Consider the following 12209-nt stretch of genomic DNA (forward strand, 5'->3'; position numbering starts at 1 on the left):
AAAAATTACTGTTGCAAATAAATATTAAAGTAGACAGTGTTTCTAGAAAGCTTTTTCAGTTTAGTTTTTATTTTTTCAATTAATCTTCAACCTTCACAACTTTCATTGAATGCAATATTATGCTCCTCCTTTAATTACTTTGTTTCAATAGTCTGCATATTTTCATATTTAAGGAGCACAACCATTTCAGAGCTGAATACTTGATTTAGGTAGTCTTTATTTGAGTGTGCACAGGGGTCATTTATATTTAAAAAGGTTTTAAATCTATTTCAGGTAAACTTTAGCATTTCATCATCCGCCTTAATCATATCAAACATAATTATCCAACAACAAAATTGTGGACCCTACCAGAAGCGATGGCCACAGGTACTTATGCTGTATCGCTAACTGACCGTTTGTGTGAACAAAAAATTAGTGTTACTGTGTTTAATGTTGTTTTTATTATTATTATTATTATTATTATTATTATTATTATTATTATTACTATTACTATTATTACTATTATTATTGATAAAAACAATATTAAATGCAGTAAACACCCCCCCCCACCCCCGCTTTCAGGCACAGGATTTTTTCCTGCTTCAAGCCCTGTAATAATAATAATAATAATAATAATAATAATAATAATGATAATAATAATAATAATAATAATAATAATAATAATAATAATAATAAACTTAATTTATATAGCACTTTTCAAAACAAATGTTACAAAGTGCTTTACATAATAAAAATAGGCATTAAAAGAATTAAAAGAGGAAATAACAGAGAAGAAAGAGAAAAATGTGAGGAGCAGCAGAGAAGACAACAAATAAGAATAAATAATACATAAAAGAAGGAAATAGCATTTTAAAATAAAAGCAATAAAAGAGTAAAACAAGACAACAAGAGATAAAGGGTATAAGGGAATTGATTCGCAAAAAGATTAATGATATTTATTCTTTGATGGAACTGTTAACAGTTCTAAACTGGAATTGGTTTTCGATTCCCATCCCTATTAAGCATTTAAGATTTCTAAGCTTTTATTCCTCTTAACACTGCTGTTGTAATACAGACAGCTGTTGCATGAGATTGAAAATTTTGTTGACGCGTTTTTTTTCCACTGCTATCCTGTTTTTTTGGACAACAAACAGACTTATACACAGATACTGACAGATTGGTGATTTGGACTGAAGAATAGAGGGCGACAGTTGGGACTCAGAGCCTGAACCACGACCAAAAAAACAAAAACTTTTGAGGCAGGTGCTCGGTCTACAGCTTTATCAATCCAAGGTGGGATTCCTAAATCATTTTAAGATATTTATCATCATCACTGACAAGGAGTAAAAACAATAACCTGTCCCAGCTGAAATATATGATGTGGCGCTGGACAGCGCTCAGGCTTCGTCCTCAGAACAAGAGTCTATGAAAGGCATTTTGTGGCTACATGTTAATTGGACAAATAAAGTGAAAACAAACTTATAGCAAGCTAGCACAAAGCTTGTTGTACCTTTCCCATCGGCAGAAACACTTGCTGACATGACAGCGATTACTCCGTCCGGATGCACCGAAGCTTTACACCTAAACTCCGTCAAAGCTTGGCAAAGCTCATTTTTTCATTAGCACATATTTTATTGATAACGAAAATAATCAATAGATTTCTCGTTTTTAACTCTACGAGACTTTGAAGCTTGTTAGAACGTAAAAATTTGTAATTTAGCCGCACTACAGCCGCAGGCGTGTAACTAAAAATGTAGCGGCTCATAGTCCGCAAACTACGGTTTCAGTTTGCTTCAAAATGTTTATTTTGATGCCACTACTTTTGTTAAAAATGGTTGTATCACAATTTAGATTTTGAGGTTTGGCCATAGACACTTACCTTTAGCGATATACAGCCTGTGTCCAAAACAGGGTAACTGCCGTCATGCACACCAGCTGTTTTGCTTTCTGCATGCACTAATTGTTTACTTCGTCACGTCACTGACATTGTGCTACTGGCCTTAAAGGTGTATTTTCAGAATGGCTGTGGTAGAAAAGTTTCTTCTCACGTTGGGAGAAATAAATCTCCCACATAGATTAACCACTACTTGGACTAAATTAAGTGTAAAAATGCTTTACCCTGGTAATTACGGTATAGCAAAATTCATTCCATGGCATCACATGATACCGGTGGCGGTGATGAAACCTGTATACCGCCCACCCCGAATCTAGACTGTTACACGTGTTCACATTGTGATGGTTTAACAATTTATCCCACAGCCCCTGTTGGCTTTTCTTTATCCATTCCACAAACAAATCTTTTAATCCACAGAGATGTTGGAAAAGGTGTCGGTCTTCCTTGCTCCATGGTCCTCGTACTCACGTGTCACTCCTCTGTCCCATCACGGTTTTTCTTGTGTCATCATGTCTGTCCTCCATCACTTCTCTCTTCTTCGTCCTTTATTTCTCCTTACTTATTAATCCCTGCACAAACAAGCCTCCACTCTGACCCATCTCGAAGCCAGCCTTTAAATACTCCTTTCATTAAACTCCTTACCACCCTGAGCTTCACCGAGGAAGGACAGACTTCATACAGCATATTCATGCACAGGAATAAAGCCTTAAAATTCATCATCTGCCTGTGAAATAAAACATGATTTGTAAAGCACTTGGTGTCAATCATTAGTCCTTGCTGGGAAGACAGATGCTCACTGTGAGTGTACTAAACTGTTGAATCATGACTGCACTGTGGCTGTCCTGTCAAGTCCACTATGGTTAAAGGGACAAAGAAAGACTTAATCTACTGCCTGCTGAAGGAATGTAAGGGTAAAATATGAGCCAATGAGCTACTGTGTGATTTGATGTCTGTGTGAGGGCTTGAATGGTTGTAATGCACCCAGAATTAGTCCATTTCTCAATTTTCAACCAGCATGTCCTCATAGCTTAGTGGAAATGGCTCCCATCTAAGGCTTTGTTTCTGAAATTGATTTGAAGTTTGATGCAAACCAGCTGGAAGTTCCTGTCAGCAGCTCTGTGTGGATGGCCTCAAATATTTCCCATCTTTCTCTTTTTTTTACAGACTGGATTGCTTCTCAGCCTCCTCTTTTTACTCTCCAAACCACGCACTGGAACCTGTACTGATACAGTCAGGAGCCAGCACAACCTTTTTTTTGTTTTGATATTTTTAAAAGTAAATTCAGTTTAAGTGAAATAATCTTACATTTTTTACTGATTTTCAGAGAAGGCAAAAGCGGGACATTTGGTCTCCTCACTTAAAACTGTTGTGAACAGCTGACACTGCACACTGCACAGCCAAGATGTGTGAATGTCACATTACAAAAGGTTGTGATTTTAGGTTTGAATACCTGTGTGTGCATCTGCTTCACAACTTCTCATCCTAGTGTTCGGAGTCTGTTTGGTTAGAAAACCAGATGCTTTGACAGTGTGCATGTGCAGTATGTTCGGTCCCGACTATCAATCCTGAAGAGAGTAGAGTAACCAAGATGGACGCTGAAAAACAGACGCTGAACTGGTGGCGCAAAAACACAACTTCTGCTCTGTGGGAATATTTTGGCTTCATTGTCTGTAATGCTGAACAGAAGGAAGTGCTGTGCACAACTCACTAAGTTTGAGCTGCCACATTGCATAGCAACATGATCAGTTCTGTATCAGGGACTGAGACGACACAGAGAAGCGTTTGATGACTGCAAGAGACAGCTACAGGTCGTCAGAGCTAAATAAAACTACAGCAGAGCTCAGATAAAGAGTCTCAGGGGTCTTCCACACCCGTTTATACTGGGTTATCAGATCATATAGCTTTGAGTAAAAAGGCTCGTACTGCGCTAACATTTATTTCCATGGGCACTTGGTTCCGACATTCACCCATTTATCATTTCTGTTTGTAGATTTTTAAAATCTGTTTTCATTTCAATGTTTTTAACTTATAAACACATTTGAAAATTTTCCATAATCTCTGGATTATTCCAGATATCTAAGCAAACAGACTGATGATGCAATCTTTGATAACATCATAATACTCTTATATGCTTTGGCAAGCCAAACTTCTACCCAACAACATTATAACTGTTCATTCAGTTATATTCAAAGAACAGCCTTAAACCACTTCAGAACATGAGATCTACTAAATTTAGAAGTTCACCGATGTCCCCGTCTTGTCTGCTCTAACAGTGAATCACTGGCGTCTTTGTATGTCACGTTATGTATTAAAAATTAATTGGCCACTGTGTTTCTGGAAGGCTGATCTGAAACATATGTGACTTCTCTCATCCTATTTTCCCTCCTGATCCCCATGAATCATTCCTCTCTGTCTTGTCCTCTAATTGTTTGACCTGAGGTTTCTTCCCTGATGAGTTAGTGCTGCACATGAACGATCACCAGCGAGATATGTGCGTGTATGTAAAACGAGGGCTCTTATTCGTCATGTGTGTTTCATGCACATGTTGAAGTATGTCAAACGGGTGGTCGATAGCGGTTGAGATTGGTCTTTGCGTGTAACTGTGTTATGCTGTGTGATGAATATTCCTGTCACTTGTTATGAAATGGCCTCGTACGTCATGTCTGCTGCCGTCAATTAATTAATATGGTAATGCAGAGCTTGTCGCTCTTTATGGGTTGTGGTTCGGAGATAGAGTACTACAAATAACTTCCTCTGCTTGCAGGTGTGTATATTATGTTTTGAGTCGTGTGGGGCGTCGTCAAAGCTGTTTCACATTTATCATGCTGTCATTTATTACATTTCAATCTGGAACTCAAGTTCCTTTTTAACTACATGAATCTGAAACCTGTCCATAAAGGTTACCCCTGACCTCAGACTGCTGCAGCTGACTGTTTTTAAGCAGTCGAGTTGTCCATTGTTTTCACTATGAAGTAGAGATGGACTGATATGGATTTTTTAGGGCCGATATAGATACAGATTATTAGTAGGCAAGGAGGCTGATAACAGATATTTGAAGCTGATATTCTTTTGCAGTCAGAGTGAAAATATTGGCTTAAAAATTTTGAACAATACAAACTCCAATACTTAACTGCCTTCAAATGCCTTCAAGCAAATGTTTATTTAACAGCTCCCAGGCTCAGCAGCATGTTTTGGGAGTAAAATGAAAACCTAAAAAAATAAATAGCGAAAGTTTTGAAAGCTCTGAGGAATTTAATTTACCTCTCCTTCATTGTCATTCTCATAAAAATAAATGTTTTTCTGATTACAATCGTTAATAAATATTTAAGCAGACAGTGTCTTTTGCTGAGTTTTTATCAGTTCAATTAATCCCCTTTACCATTTTATTATAGGCAATAACAAACTACTATTTTAATTACTATGTCTTAATAGACTGCATATTTTCATATGAAAGGAGCACAATGTTACACACAACTTTATCAGAGCTGAATGCCTGATTAAGGACCTGTGGATTTTAACATTGATGTAGTCTTGTTTTGAGTTTGCATAGGGGCCATTTACATTTAAAGAGGTTGTACATTTTTTTGGGAGTAAACTTAAGCATGTTATCATCAGCTTTAATCATATTGAACATAATTATCCAACAAAAAATTGTGGCCAGTGAAAATACTGAGTGGCTAGTAACTCAGGTATACCACTAGCCACAGTGGCTGGTGAGCAAAAAAGTTGCTGTCAAGCCCTGGTTAAGTCAAATAACAAAAGACCAAGATTTTTTAAGCATAGACTGTATAAAACATGGACGTAGTCTCCTGTTTTCCTAAATGTCAATGTAACTGCAATAAAAACTGGACAGAACTGCGTTTGTGCTGCCTTTTACAGGCATTTAATTCAGTTTTTGTGTGTTGAGTCTGCATAAATGATCAAATCAACAACAGTCTCTCTTTCCTATGAACTGTTCAGCAATCTGCCGAGCTAAGCACTTATGTTCAGGGAGAGGAGAATGGAGTACATTAGGTTTCTACTCTGTCACACATACGCATACTTCTTCTCTGACTATTTCCATATCAGTATTATCAGCAACCTTAATTCATGTGATCAACAGACGCTTCTGGAGGAACTGAGCAGAGCTGCTGGTTATGTTCATGTAACATTATTGGGCTTACATTAACATTAGTTGTGAGTCACAGAGGATTGGGAAGTTTATTACAATATGAGAAGAGCCTGTGCCTTAACTTACCTTCGAAACATACATCTGCTATCCAGAGTTTCTCCTGTTGGTAAAAACTTTTTTTTTATATCTTTGTTGTGTGTGTGAGAGGGACTGCACTGCTTTCACTGCTGATTGGCTGTTACCCGAGCCATGGCTCTGCTTGTAACCAATCAGATGGTACTGTGGGTGGGACAGTGCTGGGGACTGAGAAGTGACTGCGGCGCGGCTGCATCAGAGCCAGTACAACACAATTTTGAATTGGTTTCTTATCGGCTGTCAGAATATAAAAAAAAGGCTGATGCCGATATGCCCCAAAATGCCAAATATCGGCCTCGATCATTGGCCCAGCCGATAATCAGTCTATTACTACTATGAAGACAAAAATGCTTACAACCTGCCATACATGGCTAGCTCTTGGCTAAACTACTTGGCGTCAAGGGTGGGAGAAAAAAAAATAAAAAAGCTTTTTTTTTTTCTTCAAATTCATAATCTTCATTTCAGTCTTTCTAAAATGAATTTTCTCCAGCAGAAGGTGAAATGTTTGCTCTCTGATTCACATGATGTGCGTTTAATGGGAAAACATGGCTCCTGATATAGACTGTAGACATTATCATCATTTACCTTTTTCATGTGGTCTAGAGTTTTAAAAAAGCGAACTAAAAATCCCCAAAACCATAAATATTGAAGAATCGTAATTTAAATAAAATTTGCACCCCAAAATCATTATAGAATCGAATCGTGAGAATACCATATCGTCCCAGTCCTACTGGATGTCTCTTGCACAAACCACACACTGGTACTCTATTTGTATCAGTCATGCAGACACACACTGTTCCCTTGGTGGGTCAGTCCCAGTCTCTGTTCTGTACTTTCCCTGGAAGAACCATGTGGAGTCTCTTCCTGAGAAACTATAGGGGAGGTTAAAAACATGGGAGGGATTGCATGTAGAACAGAGTGATAGAAGAACTGTACTGTACATTTGGATCAGCTTTTCATGCCTTCAGGGAAAATCTGCATGTGCAGGGCCCAGCTCAGCATGTACACTTCACAGACTTCCACTGAAAATACAAATTACGTCATGGTCTGTGGTTGGTTTTGAGGGAATTGGCTCGAAAGAGTGTGCAAATCGTATTTCTGCATTTAGTAGAAATGAGCAAGTTCCTCTAAAACCCCCAACTCTGCCAGGTTTAATATTTCATTATTTGAGAACTCACTTCCGAAAAGGCACTTCACCCTCAGGACACTGGTTAAAAAATGCATTGCATCATTGTACAGATGTGTTTCTTAAAAAGAGTGTAGTTAGCCCCTGACTGCAGCTAAACAAAGGGCTGTGGGGGGGTCCATAATGGAGACAAATAGAAGTAATTACTGCAGTTAATGTTGGGAGCTCTCATCCTCGCAGCTGTCAGTGTCATTACAGTTGTTTAGTAATGAGCCGGCTCACATGTGTAGCCAGCTGTGATCTCTTTGTGTTGTACACAGTAAGACAAATTACAGAGAGGGTTAACCACAGAACAAAGAGACGCATGTGCACATAGGGAAAGTCAAACATTTGTTTGTGCCCATTCCAAAGAGGCAGCTGAAGAGAGGAGATACTTTTCTGGAGTGAAGAAAAGTTCACCCTTCATTTCTTCTTCTCTGTAATTTCCCTTTTTCTCAGCAGCTCTGGGGGAAAGCCAGCTCATTGATGCTATAACTCTGCCTGTGTTACTGCTGCTCTGTGTGTGTTATATACACGAGAGAAACAGCCTGTGAAAAGAAAGCTGTGCTGAAGGGAATTGTGTTTTTAACCTTTATGAAGTGCCAAGTAAATTTCCTATTAATCAGCTGATTTTTTTCTAAGAGAGCACTGGAAAAGAGTTGCCAAATACCCAGGATATCTACTGTTGCAAAGCTCTCATTAAGGAATTAAAGTTAGGCATTTAATGGAAACAGGAGAAAGGGGTTTTTCCTTTTTTAAGAACAATGTTGGAAATGGAAAATCTTGTCCTGATTGTTTCTTGTTCCTCTGGAGTGCCACGCAAAATATTTCTTTTCATTGAAAATTTTTGGACTATATCCTCAAATTTTACAATTTTTTTTTTTTTTTTTTTTTGGATGATTATGTTTGATTGTGATTGGGCTAAACTGCATTTTCCCAGGCAGTAAGGAAAAGCATAGATCGGTTGAGCACTCAATGAGAACATCCTGCGGTATCTTAGTTAAGTCAGCTGTGAGGACTTTGCAAGTTTTTATTAAAATTTGAAGAGAATCATATTTAAAAGATACCATCTGTATAAGTAATGCAAATGATAAATATTAACATTTGGAAAACTCCAGAGCAGCTGCTTCATCTGTTATCTCTCATCAGATTCTTTATAGCATTATAAGCTCTGTTTCCACCAAGCAGTCCGGTTTAGATCCGTATAGTTTGGTACAGGTTGGCTTCACAGCAAAACCATGCACCCTTGTGGTGGTCGTGTGTAAGCCAGATGGCAATAGCCACAGTTACACAATAGCATGACGTCATAGCAGGGTGGCACAGTGTACCCTACTAATAAATCCAACAAAGAAGAAACATGCAACACTGCAAACAAAAAGCAATGATGGGAAACATCGTCGTCTTTGTGATTGGCCTGTGGCTCTTTTTTTACAAAGTCCAGTTAAGCTTTGTTTCAGAGAAGACTGTGTGTCGCGAAAAATACAGTCGCTGCCACACAGCAAGTGATGATTCTTTCAACAGACTGCAGTGCTGTAGCTCCACCCTCTGGGATCAAATCGGTTTAGACTGGCACCCTTACAAAAGAGCCCCTAAAAAGAAGAACAGCTCATCTTGATTATTTAGGGATCTGTCCCTGGATTATTCAGTGGAATCCCCACACATTGCATGCCGAGACAAACCGAACTGAACCACTTGGTGGAAAAGGGGTAGAGACTTTGTTTGAGGTGATCAAGATCTTCAGCTTGGAAGTGTTGCGGTTTGTATTTGTTGTTGGTTTGTTGCCAGAGTACCAATGACCAGTTGTGAATTGGCAGGCTGTGGTGTATACCAGAAAAAAACAATCTCTGGAGAGCAGACGCAGGCAGAACACCCCATTGTTGTCACAACCCAAGTCCTATCAGTGGTAACCGAGTAAGCAAGCACAGTGAACATTTTTATCAATAAAAAAACAGAAACTTGAGTGAAAAATCTGCTTTTACACTATGTTGACTGAGCCGATCAGTGGGCAGAAAATAATAGTTTTGCTTTAAACTAACACTTATTTGAAGAGTTGTTTCCTTTCCACACGAGGACAAATCTCTCAAAGTTTGCACCAAGTGAAAAAAAAAACTGTTGGCTTTAGGTAACCACTTCCTACTCTGGGATCGCTGAAAAGTTGGTGTCTGTTCCCAGGGGTGCTGGGCCTTCAGACAATGATTGCAGATGGGTTCTGAGATTGCTTTGTTGATATTAAGCCAAGGGAGACTGATGGTGAACAGTTGGAGACTATGCACTCACTAATGCTTTGATTCTGTCTGTGTTTTCAGGAGTGTGGTTCCCACTGGCTGAAGACAGCCTGTGTGTCTGAAGAATCTCACCGCCCAAGGCCCACTGTGTCGTCACTGAGCCCATGAGGTAACCTCAGGACCTACGGCCCCCTCATTTCCACCCTCGGTCCATCCATCTCCCTCCCCTTGGTCCCTTTCTCCCTCTGACCCACCCAGCCATGGGCCAGAAAATATCTGGCAGTATCAAGTCAGTGGATGTCCGTGGGGAGCCCTCCTATCGCCCGGTACGCCGTGAACTGAGGGGCCCAGATTTCTGTCGACCCCCGAGGCTGGACTTGTTACTGGATATGCCATCTGCCAGCTCTGAGACACAGCTCCGCCACGCCTGGAACCCTGACGACCGGTCCCTTAATATCTTTGTTAAAGAGGACGATAAGCTGACGTTTCATCGACACCCTGTGGCACAGAGCACAGACTGTATCAGAGGAAAGGTCGGTTACACCAGGGGCCTCCATGTTTGGAGAATTCACTGGCCGGCCAGGCAGCGTGGCACCCACGCGGTTGTTGGTGTGGGCACTGCTGAAGCACCATTACACTCAGTGGGCTACACGGCATTGGTGGGCTCGGACTCTGAGTCCTGGGGCTGGGACCTGGGTCGAAACAGACTCTATCACGATGGAAAGAACCGCCCGGTTTCCACATCAGCGCCCACATACCCTTGTTTCCTGGAGCCAGACGAGTCGTTTGTGCTCCCGGACTCTCTGACAGTTATACTGGACATGGACGAAGGAACTCTGAGCTTCATGGTCGATGGACAGTATCTAGGAGTAGCTTTCAGAGGGCTGAAAGGCAAGAGACTTTTTCCCATCGTCAGTGCTGTGTGGGGGCACTGTGAAGTTTCAATTCGCTACGTCAACGGACTGGATCGTAAGTAACACACAATACAGAGCACACTCTCACTCATACACGTGGCTGCCATCCATGAAGTCATATAGACTGCATTCTGGTTATTTTCTCAACTGACAACAGAAAATCTGCCATTTGAATATTTTAGAGTTTGTTGAGTCTTTTCAACTTTTGAGGCAACTGCTGTACTATCAGCATCCTCCAATCAAATAAACATAATTACCAACTGCCATAACACCACGTAGCCTGCCACTTGTCTGACTGCCTTGATCTAAAGACAAAGACTCTTCTAGAATTGAAGGTCTGATTATTATTTCAATTTTTGTCAACCAGCAACAAGTCATAACAGCAGATGCTTTGAGACCTGGAAGTTGTAAGGTGTGGCCCTCATATATCAGAATTTTCGTCTAGCGTATAGTCGGATTTAAATCTTGGGAATTAGGGGACTATGGTCAACTATGTTGATGAGTTCCCAAACTTTTCAGTCTGTGACCCCATGCTGTGAGAACAGACCGAAAGGCCAATCTAATATCAAACAAAAACTAACAAAAAAGGTCAAAGATACTTCATTTAGCTGATGTTAAAAAACTTGACTACCTATGTGAACATATTGCTGTGTTCCCTGAATTAACCTGACAGGTCCGAGTCTGGTCACCTCAGAAGTCTTGTGCCATCGAAGAAATCTTGAAAACTATCAATCATTGTCCGTTTCTCTGTTCATGGTTTTATACATTTTTCTTTAACATTGCAAGGAGACAGTTCTGACAATCATGTGCTCATTGTAGGCTCTTTTAGTCATTTAATACCAGCGTTGATAATAATACAACAAGATTTCAGCAATTGGATCTCCAGGGGGTCTACTTTTTGGTCAGACCACGAAAGCCACCCTCAGCTCTCCACAAGCATCAGTGAGCCTTGGCCTTTTTTACCCTGATTGATTAGTATTTGTTCTTTGAACCACCTTTGGTGCAAACCTGCAAACTGGGAACAATCCCAGAAAACCTGCAACTTTAAAGAGATACTTAGACATGCTGATCTAGCCATCATTATTAGTCAAAGCCGCTCACATCCTTACCCTCATGCTGTTTTCCACTGCGAACACATCAACTCTGGGCACAAACCGTTCACTCGCTGCCTTTCATATCCCACCCACTGACAGATGTCATTGTGACAAGATAATTAATGTTATTCACTTCATCTGCTTGAGGTCATAATATTATGACTGATCAATGTATAATTAATGTTTTTAACCAACAGTTGGGCGAATACAAGCATCTGATTGGCCTCTATTGAAATCAGAAGGCTCTGATGTTTGTATCTCTTTGAACATTTTTTCTGGACCTGCTCTTTCTTCCTGCGTCTTGTCACAGGAAGTGTTTCAAACAGAAAACAGTTTGATGACGCTCTTGAAAGTTGTCCCAAAAAGATATGTGTGAACTGGTACCTACTTCAGCATGACTTTGGTAAATATGGACACACACTTGGAGTTTAATATGGAACTGTAAAAGCTACTTCACATGTCAACAACTTGAAACCCAAATTTTCCCAAATCATCCTCCAAATATAAGGATTAGAGCCAGTTTTAGTGCTGCTGTTTGCGTCCCTGCCCTGGAAAGTGGAGAGGTGGATGTGGTAGGTAATTTTCACAGTGCAGAAACATTATGTTTATGTATGAAACTCTGGATCAGTTTTATATTTAGACCTGCTCGTCAAAGCTGTAAAGGCCCAGGGTGAGACGTGTACTGGGACGAG

The 12209-nt window shown here is 40.0% G+C and overlaps 1 protein-coding gene across 2 annotated transcripts in view; it reads left to right on the plus strand.

The window, feature by feature from the left end:
- LOC141798438 (SPRY domain-containing SOCS box protein 4-like) overlaps nt 1–12209 on the plus strand; it is an 82765-nt gene that overhangs the window by 48113 nt on the left and 22443 nt on the right. For both annotated transcript variants that reach the window (XM_074680389.1, XM_074680390.1), the window contains one exon: nt 9591–10478. In XM_074680389.1, coding sequence (XP_074536490.1) covers nt 9770–10478 — 709 coding nt within the window. In that variant the 5' untranslated portion in view covers nt 9591–9769. The remainder of the gene's footprint in view (nt 1–9590; nt 10479–12209) is intronic.

This window comes from Halichoeres trimaculatus, unplaced genomic scaffold (assembly GCF_033239565.1).
Source record: "Halichoeres trimaculatus isolate MK-OKI-2021-1 unplaced genomic scaffold, fHalTri1.1 fHalTri1_scaffold_9, whole genome shotgun sequence".
NCBI lineage: Eukaryota > Metazoa > Chordata > Actinopteri > Labriformes > Labridae > Halichoeres > Halichoeres trimaculatus.